The sequence below is a fragment of the Melospiza melodia genome, chromosome 1 (genome assembly GCF_035770615.1).
Source record: "Melospiza melodia melodia isolate bMelMel2 chromosome 1, bMelMel2.pri, whole genome shotgun sequence".
In the NCBI taxonomy this organism is placed as follows: Eukaryota; Metazoa; Chordata; class Aves; order Passeriformes; family Passerellidae; genus Melospiza; species Melospiza melodia.
Genome location: NC_086194.1, coordinates 15,635,573 through 15,656,980, shown reverse-complemented (window position 1 = coordinate 15,656,980; position 21,408 = coordinate 15,635,573). Strand labels below are relative to the sequence as shown.

General features: G+C 38.7%; 1 protein-coding gene across 9 annotated transcripts in view; it reads right to left on the bottom strand.

Annotated features, from left to right (window-relative positions):
* Positions 1–21,408, bottom strand: part of ZNF438 (zinc finger protein 438) — a 70,529-nt gene that overhangs the window by 14,476 nt on the left and 34,645 nt on the right. For 8 of the 9 annotated variants that reach the window (XM_063148914.1, XM_063148933.1, XM_063148942.1 and 5 more), the window contains one exon: positions 5,172–5,228. The exons of the other annotated variant lie outside the window; for it this stretch is intronic. In XM_063148914.1, the coding sequence (XP_063004984.1) occupies positions 5,172–5,199 (28 nt within the window). In that variant the 5' untranslated portion in view covers positions 5,200–5,228. The remainder of the gene's footprint in view (positions 1–5,171; positions 5,229–21,408) is intronic. 9 annotated transcript variants of the gene reach the window in all.

Sequence of the window (21,408 nt, the reverse complement as noted above, 5' to 3'; positions counted from 1 at the left end):
AGCAAAAGTTTTATTCCTGTTAAAGAGTACTTTTTTTTTGTGAGAATCAGTGCACTTTCTTCTAAAGAAAGACTGTACGCAATAGATAACAATTAATTTGCCACTTTGCCTCGATATAGCAACCATATTTTACTTGAGGCATTAAAAACATCTGCAGGGTGACTTCTGTAGTACAAACCTCAAAAATGTTCCCTCATGAACAGAGGATCAAAATACTGTCAGTCTTGGCTTGGACTATTTTGAGTCCTCTGTTATAAATTATACACAAATTTATCACTCTCCAAGGAAAGGAAAAATTGTCAAACGCAAAGGATAGCTGGAGAGTATCTTCTCGGGGATTTTTTAAATTGATAATTTCACTGAAAATTACCTAAGTGGTCTAAGTTTTGAATGGGAAATCCTATCTAAGGTTTTTGTTTGCTCTAATTGTGCCCCCTTTTCTTTCTTCAGGAGCCAGATTTCTTCAGAAAAACTCTGCAGCTCTGGCTGAGATACACATAACATTGCTACCTGTAGTTAACTCCGCTAAAGATTAAAACTAAAATAAAGATTAAAGGATCTCCACAGTGCTTCAAATAGGTATGTATCTTTTTTCAAAGACAGACGTGACTCTGGACAGCATAAGAAAACTAAAACATCTTCTGAAATACTATTCCTAGCTAGGCAAACATTAGTTTTCCTAATATAAAAAATTATCATTTGCTGCTGAACTTGAACACAGCTAGACCTTACTGGCAGTAGGATGCAGCAGAAAACAATTTAAATTACAGTATCTGACTGGTTTTCCTCCCCCAGTGCATAATTACAATTATTTGCAATGCTTATTGACATTGCTAGCTTGCTCATGCCAGCCACCATGCTGTTTAAAGGCAGCGCTGGTTCTCAAGAGAAGGGGCTGGATGTGCTGTAAAGGAACAGTGGAATACACACACTGCTGACAGGCGATAATGGATCAGAAGGCCTGGCAGCGAGAGGATGGCAAGGAGAGGATGGTGCCCTTAGCCGGCCGTGTGCCGCAGCCCGGCGCTGCCGTGTCCGCGCGGGCGCACAGCGAGCCCGGAGCGGAGCCAGCAGAGGGAGTCGGTGCCCGTCCCGCCGGTGCCAGCCCGGCTCACACCGCGGCTCACACTGGGCACTGCCCCACTGCCAGTTCCAAACTACACACAGGCCTAATCATTTGCCTAATAATCTTGTAATGTTAAACACAGCTTGTCCTGAAAAATCCCCCGAGACACAGAATCAGGTACAGAACCGCATCCAACCTCTGAACAACTTTGTGATGAGTTAGCTTGGTTTTCCAAAACATTCTACCTCTGCAAACTCTTCAGTCAATTCACTGTTTTGTATAACTTGAGAGCAGCCTAAAGCTAAGCAGTTGAGCCTTTCCATTTGAAAGTAATAACTTCTATTAACATCTTCCATAACTGCAGTACAATTATTGTGCCTGAGATTAAAAAAAAAAAAAAAATCCTTTACTGACCTTGTGTTAATCTGGTCAATGCCTGAAATGGCACGTCCATGTTACTAGAACCACTACTATTTACACTAGATGTTCTTCTTTCATTAGACATATGAAAACAAAGCACTGTTACCAACAGATTTTCCCATCCCAAGGAATACCCTGAAATCTTTGTCAAACTTTCTCGCTTTCATCATTGCTCAGCTCATCACACAAACCATCTGCATAAATAAAGATGCAAGCATCTGCTGTATGGCAAATGGTCTCAGGGGCAGATGTTTTTATCCTTGCATTCATGTCACTGGCTTGGATACATTATTTGAACAGATGCACACAATCTGAAAGTGTCGTGTCCCACAGTGAAACGTCTCCAACTGCTTTCTATCAAAGTACATAAATGCTATTTGCACCTGCATTTATGTTAATGATACAAAGGCAGCAGGGGTTCCAGCAAAGTGAGAGCTGATGCTAAGAAACACATTTACAAGGCTAATGGAAGTTTGAGATCTCCCAGCACCAAACACCATACTAACACGGATACAAAATGTGCAGAACCACACTTGACCTATGATTCTAAAAAACCTAAATTAAACATCCTTGAAGGACAAAACTATTACTTTAGTGTGTGATATTATTTTCCAATGGATATTTTAAAAAGACAAAACATATTAGATTAACAAACCAGGACAGCTTTATATTTTGCAAAATATTTGTCTAAGATACACAGTTCTTTCATGATAGAGTCATTTAACAAAAATATTTTCTAAAATCGGACAATGTCAACGGTATTTCAGTTCACTAAGTCACAGTGGTATTGTATGCCATGATAGAGCATTACAAAAAATACCAACACTTGCTCAATGGCAAATATTTAACATGAGTGTGAATAGTCAAATATAATGCTTCAGTGATTGTTGTCATGGCATATATTGTCATATGAATGAAATGATAATTTCATAATCCTGAGGAAGAAATAAAATTTGACAAGTTCAATACTTACGGTTCAGAAAAGTGCATCTAATTGAACATGGTGTTACAATTGCTTGCTACTTAAAAGATAGTCACGCTTCTTAAAAAATATTTTAAAACTGAGAAAAATACAGATGTCTTGAAGGAGTACGGATTAAATTACAGAACACCTGCTATTACATGACAAATGGCAGCAGTGAAGTGTTTAGCTGTCACTCAAAGAACTTGCACTAATCATTACTTCCATACTTAACTGAAAAATAACAAGCACACTCCAAGTACAGAAACACTGACAAATATGCCACATGGAATGCAACTGATGGATAGCTTCTATTTCCAATCTAATCTATTTCTGAAAGTTTTATTTGTAAGAAATGTACCAACATAAGAGCTGTACATAAATCATCACAAATTACTAATACCCTGCATGTTTTCAAAGTGCTACATTTAAGAAACAAGTGGTACTTGATACAAGGACAGAAAAGCATCATAGTAAAAAAATATACAGAGACTAATGTGTTTGTAGAGTATCATCATTTCACACTGATATCACTCCTGGTCATGATCTAGGGAGGCACTGCAGAGAGATCTGGACAAATTAGAGGACTGGGTAACCACCAGCCACATGAAAGTCAACAGGCAAAGTGCTGAATTCTGTTCCTGGGATGGGGCAACCATGGATGTATGGACAGACTGGGCAATGAGAGGCTGGAGAGCTGTTCCACAGAAAGGGACCTGGGGGCCTGGTCCATGGCAAGCTGAACCTGAGCCAGCAGTGCCCTGGGGCCAGGAGGGCCAACCCTGTCCTGGGGGACATCAGGCACAGCATGGCCTGCAGGGCAAGGGAGGGATTGTCCTGCTCTGCTCTGCCCTGGGGCAGCCTCACCTCGAGTGCTGGGGGCAGTTCTGGGTGCCACAATGTAAGAAAGATACAAAACTGTTAGAAAGCATAAAAAGGAGAGCCACAAAGATGGAGCAGGGCCTTGAGGGGAAGCCACGTGAGGAGCAGCTAAGATCACTTGGTCTGTTCAGCCTGGGCAAGAGGACACTGAGGGGAGACCTCACTGCAGTCTGGTGAGGGGCAGAGGAGGGACAGGCACTGATCTCTGCTCTGGTGATCAGTGGCAGGACATGAGGGAATGGCCTGAGGTTGTGTCAGGGGAGGTTTAGGTTGGAATCCAGAAAAGGTTCTTCACTCAAGGGTGGTTAGTCCCTGGGGCAGGCTCCCCAGGGCAGTGGTCACAACACCAAGCCCAATGGAATTCAAGAAGTGTTTGTACAATGCTCTCAGGCACAGGGTGTGACTCTTGGGGGTGGTGCTGTGCAGGGCCAGGAGTTGGACTCTGTGATCCTTGCGGGTCCCTTCCAACTCAGCTTATTCTGTGATTCTGTGACTTCTGGCATGGAAGCTCACTGCCAAGTGAGCTTTACCATTCCCTCTGGGTACAAGTCAGTAACAGGATACTGACTGGAATGGACTTTGATTTAGGAGAAAAAAGAAAAAGCCTTCAAAAAAATTTCAAAGCAAATGCTTAATCAATTTAAAGTTTACATATAGCTTCACAGTCTCTATTCTCCTATTACTATTCAGAGATGTCTTTAACGTAAGACTATAAACAGGGTCAAATTCCTGTTACTTAAAGAAAAAATTAAATTAATGCTTTTAAGTATTAGAAGTGAGTACTTTAGTCACAAGCATGAGAATGTAGAGCACACTCTGGGGTGGGCAGCTTTACCCAACAGGAAGTACTGTCTTCCTTGAAAGAATAGTCCCAAGAGACACAGAACTCATCAACTAAGATCAATCAGAATGACATGCTTCTGGAACAGCTTCTCAGAATTATTAAAGCATCATAAAAATACTCAGTCTTCACAAAACAGGTAAAGTATAAACTTACATGACAGTAAAAGCTCAAGGCTTCAAATAAAGTAATAGATAGTGCTATTCCTAATTAACATAAGTACTAACAATGGAAACTTAACTGACAACCAGCAATGGTTCTGAAAGGTCCATTAGAGCTGATGTCATACCCATCAAACATTCACTCACATTTAAGTATCATTAAAAATGACATTCATGTTAAAAATCATACTTAAACATTAGCATTGAGACACAGATCAAAAGAGAAAGGAAACTGAAGTTACAGCTACACATCTAGAGGCTTGAGAATACATAAATACCCTTACTAATAACAGAGGGAAAAAATCAAGACATCAACCCTAGTGAAAACTAAATCAAATGAAAGACAACTTTTGAAGAAACCACATAGAAGAAAGAACTAAACACACAAAAAATTAGTAAAGATGGGAATGCTGAAGAAAAGGCATTAAAAAAAATCCAAGTTAATGTTTCTTCCTATTTCTACTAACAGTGTAGCATAATTTGCAGATAGATTTAACCCCATTTAATATGGGGATCAAATATAGCAGGGATTTTCAAATATATGAAGATTTAAAAAAAATTAATAAAACCTGAATACTTAATTCTGCTGAATCAAAGAAGAAGCAGATTTATGCACTTCAGGTGTTAACAGTAATTAGCAAAGCCCTAAAGAAGAATACACTTTTAGCTATTGTAATTGTTTAACGTGATAAATGCTGCAGTAATGGCTTTTTTTTCCAAATCATACCACAGCAGAGTAGTAGACACAAGTAATACAGTGATTAATAATGATGATATTTTTTCCACATTTTGAACCACAAGCATCTAGTTTCCAAATAAAGTATAGAAAGCATACCATACCTGCAGAAACTGTTAACGGATTCTGCATTATGCCCTTTAACAGTTACGACAATGTTCCTAGAAAGAAATACAGATACTTAGAAGCTCTGATAATTTCTTACAAACTAACAAAAAAAATGAACAGGACAATGGCAATAGTTTCCAGATTGTATTTCAGAATGGATCCCAATACGTCCACAGCGCTCATGAAAACACCACCAGAGATTTAAACCAAGAGTTTCTTTGGACCCCTATATGTGCTCTCCATATTTCAACACTACTAACTTAGGCTTCTTGTGATTGAACAACCTTCTTAAAGCCAGGAAAGAGGACAGTCATGAATCCCAAGGTTGTTGCAGAATAATCCGTTTGTCAGGGATGAGCCATTTGTTGGGTGCAGGGAAACTCGGGGCTCAATATGAGATCAGCAAGCTCCGTTTATTGAAGAGAGCATCAGACACTTATACAGAAAGTAATAACTCATGAATATTCTGTAATTTACACCATCCATTGGCCACACCACAACATCAGCTCTGCCCCATTCTTTAGGGGTTACATCTCTTTTTTCTCATGTCTCTTTCACTATTTGTTATGATACTACAGCTAGGCCCAAGGACACGCTATCTTGCAGGTGCAGGACTTGGAATTAGCCACGGCCTTGTACTTTTCCAATTCTCTAGTCGGCTAAAATCCCAACACAACGTGGCAATACATTCTGAAGAAGCACAGACAATATAGGGTTAAGCAATCATTTCCCCTCAAACATGTGGACCTGTAGGGGAGGATCCAGAGGAGAGCCCCAGTGTTGATCAAAGGGCTAAAGCACCTCTCTATGAAAACAGAGCTGGGGCTGATCAGCCTGAAGAATTGAAGGCTCCAAGGAGACCTTATAGCACCCTCCAGTACCTAAAGGCAGCCAGCAGAAAAGCTGGAGTGGACTTTTTACAAGTGCATCTGCAGATAGGACAAGGGGTATTGGCATTAAACTGAAAGAGGATGGGTTTAGATTAGATACTAGGAAGAAATTCTTTACTGTAAGGGTGGTGAGGCACTGGAACAGTTTTCCTAGAGAAGCCATGAATGCCTCCCCAAGGCCAAGCTGGATGCAGCTTTGAGCAATGTGATCCAGCAGGTTACCTGCCCAGGCAGGGCTTTGGGACTCAGTGGGGCCTTTAAGGTCCCTTCCAACCCAAATCATTGTGATCCTATGTGACTGCACGGATCCCACACAACTGTCTGACCAGCAGAATCCTCCATGGATGCTACAATGAAGATACTACCTTGCTCTTGCTACTACCAAACATTACACTGCCACCTGTCCTGAATGTGTTGTTGGTATTTACAACAAGATGTGATGCACTGCACTGGAAAAAATGGCTTTACATCCAATGGCCACCCAGTAAATGAAGAGTTGGCCACTTCTTTCCAGTGCAGCTCAGTGTGCTGTTCAAGCTCTGCTGAAGTGGGATTCAACAGTCAGGGAGGAAAGACACAGGATAACACAATGACAATACAAAACTGTTGTTATCCACTTAGATTTATTTTTCATAAAATGGCCCAGCTTTTGGAATGGCTGCATCCTAGTTTGGTTCAACTGAACACCAGTAACATGTTAGACATCACAAAGGGTATGAAGCTCTTGTTCTCCTGATGCAGCCAGAGGCTTCGGGAAGGTAACAGAAAAGTCCATTGACTGACACAGATGGAACTAAAACTTCTTGAGGATTTACTCAGATCTTGGCTTTCATACCAACGAACATCTACAACATTTCCACAAACAAAGCCAGCTGCACAGATGTGGAGATTGCCAACTTTCCTGACCAATTCAACAGCCAGGAGAACCTTACATAAAGAACATGCCAGACATGCACTCAAGACACACCTTCTGAGCATATGAAGTACCAAAGATTAGTTTTGCTTAAATACAGAATACATAGGACAAATAGTGATGTAAATCCCAAACAAAATGAGCCTTGAACACATTTCTTTACTATCATGCAACTGACTCTCAAAAAGCAATGGTGAGGTTCTGGAAGAAGATGGTTCTCTAGGTAGCAGTAAAGTAAAAGGAAAACCAGTTCCATTTTCAGGAAGCTCAACATCAAAGCACAGAAGAACACTGAGCATGGCTGCTGTGAGGAAACCTCTCACACAGCAAAGAGGAGAAGCTCTCTGGCACCTGTACCTTCTGTCCTGAGCCATGGCTAACATGCATGCTGGTACATCAACCAGCACCTCCTGGCAGTGGCTTCCTGATGCCCATGAGCAGGTCCCCAGCTGCCTCAGAGAGCCTCTGTCCGTGGTACTTGAGCAGCCAAGCCATGAGCTGTCAGGCCCAGCACCCAAACACGCACTGGCTCATCTAAATGCAGATGGATGTTGTGGGAGCATACAGACAGCTCCCTCTGCACATCCAAGAATGGAACACATTGGCCACATTGATGTAATTCTGGAATGGTGAGACATGTCCAGAAATCAGTGTGGCTTTCCAACTTCTGTCACCCACATTGTAGGACATCCTTCTTTAAGGCCATATTGATCAATAACAGCTTTTCAGAGAATCAAAGTCTGAAGTTTTTCTCCCCCCTCAGTATTTACAGGACTCCAAAACACACTGAAACATTTAAAGCAACACATATTCTTGTAAAAATAATTTGAGAAATTATATTCAAATAAAGCTTCTCAAAATTATTATTTCAAAGTCACCTTTTTTTTTTTAGGTTTCCATGGTCTTTCCCTGTGTATGGGAGCATTAAATAATGTTAAGAGGGTGCCTCATCTATAGTTACTATCTACTTTTAGAATGACAACAAACCAGACTTCGGGATACAGATCAACAATTCTTAGAATACAACAGGAAATAGAAGCTCCAGACATCTTTCCAATGTTCTTCCCAGACACATTCACAAACCCCTACACTACAACACGAAATTCAATCATATAAATCCAAACATTTTCCAGAGGCATCTCTGATTTGAATTCAACTCTAACTGCAGCAAGGTAATGGTATTAACCTAGAAAATCACTCCTTATTTGACAGACATTGATCACCTGCTCTTAATAATAATCATAATAATTTTAAAATAGTATAATTTCTCCAATTAACATTGATAATTTCTTTTAGCAATTCATGAATAGTATTTTTATTATTGTTGTCATATGAAAGAACCTTTCACTACACTTTATTTTTGGAGATATTTAATCAAGCAATCTCCCTTTTTGGAAAAACTGAAGAGCTCAAGATTCTGAAATCGGGACAAATTCTTATCCCTCCATTTTTTTCTATCCATCCTTATATGCACTATGTGTTAAAGCATGTTTTCTTTGACTACATATAGTTTACAAAGCAAACCATAAACATTGTGCATTGGTCCCATCTGTGTTTTACACTGTTTTCAAATACATCAATTGTGATTCTGTCTTTTTGATCCTTCCTCTGACAGTTTTTGACACTTTTCTGCTAGGCTCTAACATGTTTAACAGATATTTATTGTCTACACACATTTTATGCATGTCCTAAACAGAAAATGCAATATAACTAAAAAGTTCTGTACAGTACATTGATTTAAACTTTTAGAATTTGAAGATTATAACCACAAAACTATTTATGCCTGCCCTGAGCGGGTTTGGGAGGTTTTTTTCCCATTTCACTATAAATCTGAATTGGTATGACTACTTCCCATAAAAAAAAAAAACAAAAAACAAACAAAAACAAAACATGCTGATGTTCAAAAAAAGCTACACTTAGAACTAAAATTAGTAATTAAATTTTGTACTTCTTTTACATTGCTATATCCAGAAAAAGATTTAGGCTGGTCAGCTACTAATAATTCAGTATGTCCTGATGCTTTCATTGAGTACTGAAGAGGCAAATGTTCTTTCACTCTTCTCTGGTTATATTTCAATCCAATACTGTTTTTTTCCAAATACATTAATTTCTATCTGCCAATATCATAAATTCTTCTCCACCTGAGAGCTTATCAAAATGATAAAAATTTTTAAAATTCTATGTAATCTTAAAATTTGTTTCGCTCAGTTTATAACTCTACCATAAGGCCCTAAATAAACTCATTCAAGTCTCAGTGTTCCAGAACTCAAATTAGTTTTCTAGAAATCTGCTGCTGAGTACTCAGAGATGAAAAGAAATCTATTATAAGAATTTCAAGTGAAGTGGAGTTGAAGCTGGACAAAATTAGAAAGTAAAATCTCTCTTAATGCCATAAAATAACCTCTATCATGCCTGTACTATTCCTCATGTTACCAGAGAATGAAAGGATAAATTTCATTATTCCTAAGAGGCAAAAATAGCAAGCAAACTGGAAAAAAAATCCCATACTGTAATTCAGTCTTTAACATCCAAAGGAAGCAGAGCATATACGTGTAATAATTTCAAAGCAATTTTCACAGGAAGATACCCACAGGTCTTTTATTTGAAACAGGTGTCCTGATAGACACACTGAATATGAATATCAGTTGAACCCAATTAACCTAATTCAATGCTTGTCCATACTAAGACATTTATCTTAGATGTTACACAAAATCCTTTAGGATATTACAGAGAAAGCGATAAATAGGCTGCAAAGGTTATGACATTAATTTTACTGTCATCCTCATGCTTTAAGCAGACATCAAAACTAAAAACCTCATCCTCTGGGAAGGAAGAACTACCTGAAAGTAATTATAGGACTTATTATCATAACAGTATTAAACTAGACCACTATGACCCTAACCAAATTTATTTTTGGTACCTTTTGTTAAAAGAACAAAGCGTCTCAATGACGACTGCACCTTCTAATACAGTGTACATTAGTACAGGCACTAGAAGAAAGCATTAAATCAAATCTTGTAACTTCATATTAGGCTTAATTATGAATTTTAATTTAAACTAAGCATGTAAAGAAATATTATGTAATTTAATTTCAGAAGGAAAGCATCCAGCTAAAAAGAAATATTAAATACTTATTACAGTTTAGAAAAGACATTGTCCTGACAGAAGCCCATGAAATGCCCATTTGTATTTCAAAAGCAATTTTATTCACTTCATTTTTCACACCTGTTCTTTCACATACCATGCCATCTTGTAAATGAGTGCCATGCAAACAGTATTTCCCATAATTTAGAAACTTTTCAACTGAAACCAAGTTCCCCAAAAAGCCTGAAAGTATTGAATCAGCACAGCTTCCAGGAAAGTTGGGAAAATCCTTTGTTATATAAAGGCCAAGTTGGACTTGAAATAAAAGATTAAAACATTGAAGCTATGAAAAAATAGAGAGGAAGATAAAAATGACAGACACAATGACTGACTAGCGTAACACACAAAAGCATTTGTTCAAGCAAGTGTATTTGCCAAAAGCCTGCAGTGCTTGGCTACTTAATAAAAATCAAGCGCAAGGCATTAAGCCAATTTCTTTAAAAAATAAAAACCCCTCCAAAATCCTAAATCCCAATAACCAAGCAACTGCTGATTTGCATTTCTGAAAACCTGCAAAAATATTCTGCATTTCGCCATTCGCATCTTCAGTCTCAAATGTCTGATTTACTCCATGTTTTCTATTTTTCATATTTTTACATCAGGAGTTGATCCTGTTTCAGATCCTAGTCTTCCTATTCTATACCCAAAGAGATATGCATGTAGTCACAAACAACAGTGTGTGAAATTGCTCACTGCTTATGTTTCCATACTTAGATAATTCATCACGGAGAAATGCGTGTCCATGGCAGAATTCTTTTGGCTGAGCCCATTAGATGACTTCAGCAGAACCACAAAAAGAAAGAGATCAGTACAAACCCAGCAGAACCTAAAACCCAGGCTATTTTTAAACTTTTGGTCATCCTGTGAGATGGACCAGCCCGAGCGCATTTCCTGAACTTCAAGCCTTACATGCACTGAATGCCACAGGGGCAATCCTGGACAAAAATGCTTCCCTTCATACTCTGCTGGGTGATGTGGGGAATGGTTGGCTGGCAAGCCTACACTCTGCCCATCTGTCAGAGTGGAACTGTGCCTACACGACAGGTTCTATGCCACTTTCAGTAACATGTTGCTGAGAATAAAAGCTTATTTATGAAACAACATAGGGCAACATCAACGTTCGGCTTAAAATAGCAGGCAAATGAAAAATGATTGCTTTTCTTGAGGAGATAAGTCTTTTGAAATCAGCCTGGAGGTTTTTCACTTGTATGAATAAAGACTAGCAAATACGCTGCAAGAAATGAGGCTGTTTCACATATTTTCTACTATTGTGGCCAAACTAGCATACAGTCTCACTAATTATTATTTTATAACTATAACTATCTCCAAAAAAGCAAATTCAAGGACCTGCAAAAAAATGTATTAAAGTGAAATTTCTCAAAAAGACACTGGGAGAAGAGAAGGCTAAAGAAGGTGCAATATTGAGTCTTCATTTTATGAAATGTATGTGTATTAAAATAAAGTGTACTAGAACAATTTTTATGACTATAAATAACCCCAACTATTTTCCATTTAAGAAAACAACTCCATTCTGAAAAAATTCAAAAGAGCCTGGTCACTATTATGTCTAATATTAGCCAATTCATTGAATGACAAAAAATAACATCTTTCTTCCCGAATTTCCAATTTAAAAGGACAGATTGCCATATTATGTTTTCCTTAGTAAGGTCCATGTCTGGGTTAGACATCTTTGCCATTACCTTGTATTAAAAGGCCAAAGTTCCTGATTTAATATACAATCTTGGTTGTTACTGGTGTGAACGTAACTGTGAAATGATGAATAAATACAAATGGATAGATTTTGTTCTTGACTCTTAGGACAGCTAAAAAAATAGTTCTGGAAAATACAAATTTCATTTTTATAGCATACTACATGAAATCTATGCTGCCCACAGTTCTTACAATTTACATTCAAATTAACTTAATATTTAAAACAAAACAAGAAACAGAAATGTGTACCATTCTTAGTGGGTAATGACAAATCTAGAATTCACTTTATAATTCAAACAGGACAGTTCCTTCTACTCCTGTTCCTCCCCACCACCACATTATCCTGGTTCTTAATTAAGCACTCATTTATTGCTTGGGTCCAAATTGCTTAGAAGCTTTGCTGGGATTCTCAACAATGCAGTTTCCTAAGACACAATCTCTGTACCTTACACTTCTGTCAGCAATATATTACATAATTCATAGTGGAATTGCTGCACATCACTATGGCTTTCAGTTTGTAATACCTAATTAAACTCAGACTTTTTGGCTTTTGATTGTAATTAATTACTGATTTGACCTGACTACATATTTTACCTCTCACTGTGTACCTGCTGCAGTGCATTAGCTTTCTTTTCAGATAGACAATATCACAAATACTAAAACAGCAATTCCATTGGAGTTACAGTAAAACTTCACAGAACCAGACAAACATCTGTGGCTGTGTACACAGCTACTCACAAAATCATTCAGGTTGGCAGAAACTGCACAAGGTCATCCTGCCCAACTCCCCTGCTGAAAACAGGGTCAACACTGGCCTTACAGCTTTGTCTGGATGAGTCTTAAAAACATCAACAACTGCCTCTCAGAAATCAAACTGTATTTACTAACTGACAGCAAAGGGTAGCCTGAAAATGACAGCAAAATTTGGTCTACATACATAGGACAGATTGTTCCATCACTTCATATGGCAATGCTCTTACCATACCTCAGAATTACCTAAGCCTCACTTAGTTATTATTTAGTTATGCTGGTGGATTAAAGAGAACTTCAGATTGATTGGCAGAGAATAAAGATATTTTACAATAAAATGCCATATATACTTTTTATTTACCTAATGAATAACCAGTTTTTATACTAGACAAGTCCAGATTATTTCAAAGAGCAGAAGGAGGTTAACATACAAAGATACCAACCAAAATAATTAAAGAGGACTACAGGAAAGATCAAAAAGACCCATTAGCTGTATTTTACTATTTTTTTTAATCTTCCTCTACTTTAACATTTGAAGAATAAGCTATTTTTCTGATAAAACTTCCTGTGTCATTCAAGAAGGATTTTCTACAGGGTTTCATTATTTTCATATAGTCTGGGTATGTTGTTAATATTCTACCTAGCAAAAAAACCAACAGCTAATAAAAAGCAAAAAAACACTTCAGGCTTTGCAAGGTGAAATGCTTTTGCAATTCTGACTAAAATAATGGAATTATTTCTGATTTTACAGCTGCAAACTTGAACACAGTACTCAATTTTGCCATGGTACCAAATAAGAGCATCATCTACAGCTCTTTCTTTAAGAATTTCCATTACAAGTTTCTTAAAAGGCCAAGACAGCTACATCGTGGCATTTATAAATTTTGTGCAGCAATATCCTCTATACTTCATAAAATGCAGTGTATGTTTTTTAAGTTCAATATATTGTATTCACAGACCCAAGCAAAACAAGCATTCAAGAACTAACAAATAAAAATTAAAATTAAAAAGAAAAATAACATCCATTTACTATGACTGTGCCAAATCAAGCAATAAATTACATATGCCAAGATGGGATGTACTTCCAAGAAGTTAAAATTCAAACTGCCTACCAATTTATGACTTTCTGTTTAAATTCCCTCCCAAAAGGGGTCACCTCTAACATGAATTCAAACTCCTAAAACAGAAGTTGAAACAAAGAACAGGAAAATGGTGTTAGCATCAAAAAAAACTAATACTGCCACATGCTTAAGACCATTAAAGCAAACTAAATTCTAAGGCCTAACAAACAAAAAAAGCTCTTGATTTGAATTATACACTGAACTATTTAGTGACTTATGTTGAAGGAAGAAGCCTGTTTTCTTCAGCTGAACACAAATGCAACTTCTAAGTTTTACTGAAGTAGTAGAATTCATTTCAGCATGAGGCACAACTGATCCTTGCAGATAGCCCTGTATTAAAAAATAACTCCAGGTAAGGAATCAGATGTTGTACTAAGAACTGCTTCAACTGTCTTGGTGCTACATTGATTCTGCCCCCAAACTCTGCCTGTAATAGTGCTAGCCCAGACTGTGCCAGGGCTAAGGATGGTTTTTTTCTGGATAGCTGACTGTTCAGTACACTTCAAGAACACATATGCTATTAAAACTAGAGATGCAAATACAATAGTTGGATTTTTTTTTAATACCCAACATTAAAAACATTGCTCAGCTTTGAGTTGTATCTTATGTCTCCCAAACACGATCCTACTCACCAGACAGGAGTATATGCTTAACAGGTCATAGCTAAAAATCCTGTAAAAATCTAATGACTAGCATAAGCAACTTCCATCTTAAGCAGCTTCCACCTTTACTGCCTCCCTAGCACATAATAAACTGTTCTGCATTAGAAGAATCATCAAACAGTAAGCTGACAAATTAGAACATAATCCCGCTGAACCACCCTCATAAAACCCAGAGTTCCAAATTTAGGGCAAAAATTAAAAGGTCACATTTTATATAAATTCTGTCACAGTAGGTGCCTTAAGTGTTAAAGAATATTGTGTAAATTTTATACTTGCAGATAGAAAGAATTCCCAACATGCAACCATTGCACTCAAAATTATCTTGCATAATTAAGGGCAGTTCAACATCCACAGCTGAAGATGTGAACTGCAGCTCTGGAACCCTCATGAGAGCAGCAGCCAGGGAAGTGAGAGCCCAGCTGAGAGCTGAGCACAGGCAGCAGAGGCAGCATCTGCCCTCCCTGCTGCTGCTGGGCCCAGACTAATCCAGACAGACCCCAGCAGAGAAGTTCAGCTGCTCACCCACGTTCTGTGCTCGGCCACATCCCTCTCATTCTATGGGAAAGGACTGTCACCACTCTGATGGATTCTCCTGCACGGAATGTCACAATTCCCTGTTTGGGAGCTCCCAGAGCTCTGACCCAACTGAAAAAGCAACTGCTGGGCTGAAGTGACTAATGTGTCATTTACTTTAAGAACCATCAGAACACAATAGAGTGTATTTTCTAGTCAATCTGGTATACATACATTTTTTAATATAAATAGTAGAAGTTAAATAGACACAAACATTCCAAATGTAGCTAGTTTTGGTGACATGTTTTATTGATTAGCATCAAGAAGCACATAAAATATCAGCTGTTGTTCAAAACTGGTACACCATTCCTACAAAATATACAGGACAACATAATCTGTGATTTATTTAAATGATTCTCTTTCTTGCAGTCTATTATTGTCTATCAGCACTGTGTTACTGATGAACCATACTTACTAAAAAATCTTTCATACAGTTAAAAACACCAAAAAGAATAAAACAAAATCCAACCTGTCCTAGTTTACTGCCTTCACTCACTTAGCTTGTGCTGTTCTCATTGTGCAAAGAGTCTTTGCCAAAATAATTTTCGTTTTTGTATCCACCACCCTGTTTGTTGTCTGAAAAACGTTAAAGGCACAGAGCTTCAAAGACTATCAGACATTTTTAATGAAGTGTCCTTAAAACATGTTCACGGAGAAAAAATGTGAAATAAACATGTCAAAATTATTCCTGGATGCTGTCCAGCAACCAGCTGTGGTGTGCAGTCTGTGCTAACCCTGGGAACATTCTTCTTTCTCTATGGGCCTCCAGCTTTGTCTTCTGTTCCTACGGATATTTGTATTCCAAATGCATTCAGTTAAATCTCAAACTAAGCAAGACCAAACTGAATTAGTACTTCAAGAGGAAAACAATTAAGCATGACAAAGCTTTTAAAGCAGCTACATTTTTTTGGTTTGACACACAGTACCTTTTCATTAACTTACCATAAAAGCCATGCTGTGGGACACCTACACTGCTTGAGTCATGTCAAGCCTTCAAATTCTAACACTCAAGTTCTGCTCACTTAGGGCAATTAAATAACCAAACATCGATTTTTTTGAATAGCAGCACTAATTCCTACTTTATGTCCGAATCCAAACTTTGCTAGTCATGCTCAGTGTCTGTAGATTACAGCAGAGTTCTAATTATTTAAGACACTACTCAAGCATGCACATAGAGTGTGAAAAAAAGGCAAAGGTCACAGAAGAAAGGCTAAGGAAGCTTAGCAGAGAAGGTGAATGAAGCCATGGAAGAGGCTGAGGCACTGATATAACATTACCAAGAGTAGATGAAGGTGCAGTGGTACAAATCCACAGGATCAGAAGGATGCATTCAGTAGTGCTGAGAGAGCTGATCAGTGTCATCACAAGGATGCATTCTATCATTTTTCAAAAGTCATGGCATCAAGGGAGATTCCCAAAGACTGGAAAAAGGCACATAGCCATCTTCAAGAAAGGCAAGAGAGAGGACCTGGGGGACTACAGGTCAGTCAGTCTAATATCAGTTTACAGAAAGAGTAACCCCATGCAGCAGTACAATGTAGGTCTGACTTGCCCATTCTCATCAGCATTAATTATGTAATTCTCCTTTAAATCTTCACTGACAGCATACTACTATCAGCCTTTTCAAGGTGCACTTATTATACTTTCTAAATTTGGGCACATTAGTTCCCCTTCACCTCCAGCCTTCTAAAATTTCTCCACTCTTCCGTGATTTGTTAAAACTCAAAATGAATAATTCATACAGCTTCTAAGCTTTTTTTCTTTTTTAGTATCTGTAGGTGTCAGTGCAGCAGATTTAAAAACATTTAACATTAATAGTTGCTGGTACAGTGATAATACATTCTTCTCATCACTAATGATGGAGGTGGTGAGATGTAAAAGCATCATCCAGCCTCTTTCTGAATACAGAACAAAATATTTATTGAATATTTATGCCTTTCTCTGCACAGCAGAAATTTATCATCCTTGCCCAGTATTGGACTTCTATCACTACTAAGCTTCTGTACCCTTCAAGAACATCCTCTATATTTAAAGAATTCCATTGTACTCTACTGCCCACAGATTTTTATTAATAACTTTACCTCCCTAATCTCCTGTCTCCAGCCCATACAGCGCTTGCCATCATCAGCTCCCCATTCTTTAAAACTGGATTGCTTCACTCCCTTCCTTACCTTGTTTCAACCAAACAAATCATGTTTCCTAAGAGAAGAATTGTTCTGGGAGTAACTAAATGAACAAGTAGGTGTCAAGCAAGTCACATTTTTATGCTCAAGTACTCCTTGTTTTTAAGTCTGCTCTTCTTTTAAAGATTAAAGCTGGAGGTATGTGCATGCAGAACTTGCTCTTGGCTCCCAACCTGCAAAATTAGATCACAGCTCCTAACACACCTGCTCTATTTATTCTACATGCCTCGGAAAGAAAAACCTGTACAGAAGACAACAGAATGGCTTTTATTTGTTTGAAAACTGTCAGATAGATGTAAAGAATTATTTTTGAAGCTTCAAAAATTGATTAGTGGCCAAGTGATTTATCAGCATAAGCTCCCCATACCTGCAACAGGCTGAATTCTCATACTTTTTCTTTACTGAATACAGAATGACTTTAAGAAACTGCTCATCTTTCTAGGATCTGAATTACATTGATAAAAAGTCTCCAATATATTTTTTCAAATAAAAAACACTGGCACAATACTACTCTACTTGTCTTCTGAATGGTGAGAACTGTTCAAGCAGGCATCAGAACATTTAATATACAAAACCACAGAAAAGTCTGTAAAGTTTTGCTGTGACATTTCATTTTTCAGAGGTTCTCTAGTGAACATTCATTAAACATGTTTTAACATACAAATTATTTCAGTCAGCTATAGTGTTCTTTACACAGCTGTGATTTGGTTTTTTACTCTATCATTTTGCTTTATCTCAAAAACTTGCACTAAATAGCAAAATATACAAGCCTAGACACAGAACATGGTATCTTTTAAGATTTAGATAAGGGTTTTAATATGGAAAAAACATTACCAAATGTATTTCTGTAAAAACAAAAATCAATGCTTCCCTTGCAGCAAAGCAGAAAACCCTGCATATTATTTCTACCACATTCACTTCTGCTCTTCAAAGTCATTCACCTTTCACTAGTAGTGAAATAATGTAAGATCTGAGTTTGTAGTTTTGAGATGTGCACTGGGTGAATGCCAACAATCTGCATCGTCCTCTGTACCAAACACTGATTCATCCAGCTCAACTACTTCTTTTTAGGGCACTGGAAGGCAGGAGGGGAGATTAAAAATAATGGTGATAAGTGCCAAAGACATTTTGCACTTTTCTTCTAAGCTATTTCTGATCTGTGTGAATTCACTTGCTGCATGCAGGCCTCATGGCCCATACCATGTAAATGTCAATGATCATGCCACAAGTCAGAACTGAATTAACCTTAAAAATGAAACACAAAATTGCAGAGACAAAGAGTTCCCCTCAAACCCACAGTCCTGTGATGAATCTAAAAATATAAGTATTTCCATTGATGACAGTTACCTTCAAAGATAAATAAGTAAATATTTTTTCAGGATTTCTGGCTATATATGTATTTAATTTGCAAGCATTTTTAAAACTGTTGACTGCAATAGCTGTAGCACATACAGTATCCAAGTACCATGAAAATTCCAAGACTGAAAGCCAAATTCATTTTATACAGATGTAAGAACTGAGCTTAAGTTTCTGAAATGTAAAGTTTTGGATGGAAATTTTAGAAGAAGCCTCCAATAAGTAAAAAATTTAGACAATATATATTAATTTACCAGATGACAAAACATAAAATTACTTCAAACATGAGAGCAGATGACAAGAACAGGACTCTTTCTCTACAGAAGAAACACATAATAAGGATAATAAGGATATAGTGTATTCTGTTTCCTAACATCTTTCAAATTGCTAAATACCTTGTAAGGTTCTCTGTTTTATCTAAAACCATAAAATTAAAAAGACTTAAAAATACAGAATCACAGAATCAGTCCCTGAGTTGGAAGGGACCAACAATGAGCATGAAGTCCAACTCCTGGCCCTGCACGGCAGCACCCCCAAGAGTCACACCCTGTGCCTGAGAGCATTGTACAAACACTTCTTGAATTCCATTGGGCTTGGTGTTGTGACCACTGCCCTGGGGAGCCTGCCCCAGTGCCCAGCCACCCCCTGGGTGAAGAACCTTTTCTGGATTCCAACCTAAACCTCCCCTGACACAACCTCAGGCCATTCCCTCATGTCCTGCCACTGATCACCAGAGCAGAGATCAGTGCCTGTCCCTCCTCTGCCCCTCACCAGACTGCAGTGAGGTCTCCCCTCAGTGTCCTCTTGCCCAGGCTGAACAGACCAAGTGATCTTAGCTGCTCCTCACATGGCTTCCCCTCAAGGCCCTGCTCCATCTTTGTGGCTCTCCTTTTTATGCTTTCTAACAGTTTTGTATCTTTCTTATACTGTGGCACCCAGACCTGCCCCCAGCACTCGAGGCGAGGCTGTCCCAGTGCAGAGCAGAGCAGGACAATCCCTCCCTTGCCCTGCAGGCCATGCTGTGCCTGATGCCCCCCAGGACAGGGCTGGCCCTCCTGGCTGCCAGGGCACTGCTGGCTCAGGTTCAGCTTGCCATGGACCAGGCCTCCGGGTCCCTTTCTGTGGAACAGCTCTCCAGCCTCTCATTGCCCAGTCTCTACATCCAGGGTTGCCCCATCCCAGGAACAGAATTCACCACTTTGCCTGTTGAGGTTCATGTGGTTACCCAGACCTGTAATCTGCTGAGATCTCTCTGCAGCGCCTCCCTGGAGTGCATCAGGCACAGCATGGCCAGCTGGGCAAGGGAGGGGACTGTCCCTCTCCACTCTGCGCTGGCCCAGCCTGCCCTTGAGGCCTCTGTGCAGTTTTGGGCACCACAATGTAAGAAAGAGAAAGTTGTCAGAAAGTACAAAAAGGATCCTTCAGCAAAATGTGAAGGGCCTTGAGGGGAAGCCGTGTGAGGAGTGGCTGAGGTCGCTTGTTCTGGAGGAGACTGAAGGGAGACCTCACTGCAGTCTACAGTTTCCTCACGAAGATAAGAGGAGGGACTGGCACTGATCTCTCTGGTGACCAGCAACAGGACCTTAGGGAATGGCCTGAAGCTGTGTCATGGAAGGTTTAGGCTCAATATTAGTTAAGGTTCTTCACCCAGAGGGTGATTGGGCACTGGCACAGGCTCCCCAGGAAAATGTTCACAGCACCGAGCCTGACAGAGGTGAAGAAGTGTTTGGACAATGCTCTCAGGCACAGGGTGTGACTCCTGGGGCTGCCCCGTGAAGGCCCAGGAGCAGGAATTTGATGATCCTTGTGGGACCCTCCCAACTCAGGACATTCTGTGATTCTTTCTATGCACCAATGGGAAACAACATAATTCATCAACATTTTAGCAGTACTTAAGACTCTGTCATATAGAGTTCAAGTCAAAAAAAGCCATGGAGATAAATGTGCCTTAAAAATCCAGTCCAGAGGAGCTCTGTGACTGAACAGCTTGTGAACACTGAAAGTGAGAAACCACTGCATTTGAAAACAAAGCCCCTTCAGTTCTACCAAACGTGCTGTTACACCGGATGTGTGTTAAATTTGTTTACATGTTACTTTTTATAGCCAGTTCCAAACTGAGGCACTTAATCTATCCTAAGATAAGTAAAATGAATTAATTACTATCAAATCCTAGACACATTTATGCATTTTGTCACAACAGTAATTTACATGTCCTCCCTAAGAGAGAACAACTCTGAATGTAAAAATACATTTGTCTGCATTGTCTGAAAGCTTAAAAGCTCCCCTAATTCAAATAATTCCTTATTTCTACAGCAGCTTGTTAAAACCAGAGCTTCTTTCTCTGCACTAAATACACTTAAGGTTAGGTCCAATTCTTCCCTGCACCACAACTATATGCATCACCTTGCCTCTAGTACATTACAGACATGGAAGTCCACAAGAGTTTTATGTTAAATCACTAGATCAACATGGACACACACACAGAGGATAAACAGAACCACCTTACATCCTGCACATGACTTCTACACAAAAAGCAAGAGGCAATTCACATAGACTCTGAAACCACAAATTTTTCATGGAAGAAAATTCATTACCACTCAGGGTACTTTCCACCATGAAGGTGAAACTCATAATAGAGTCTGGTTGGTTACATTCTAAGTATTTTACAAAACTAATTCAAAGCAGGTTACCTTTAATTACAAAACAGTGAGTAATTCTTCTCTGCCTTCATCTAAGCAGAAGCAAAATTAAACAGGTAAAGTGAATGGCAAGATGAACTATACATTGTGTTAGATGGAAAACAGGCCTCAGGAGGGTTTGCCTCTCAACTAAATCTAAATTCATCAATGTTTTCATAATTTATAGTCAAAAGTGAGCTGCTTTGGGAAAAAAAAAGCTTTAACCAAAGTATTACCCTGCTGCACAGAAGCC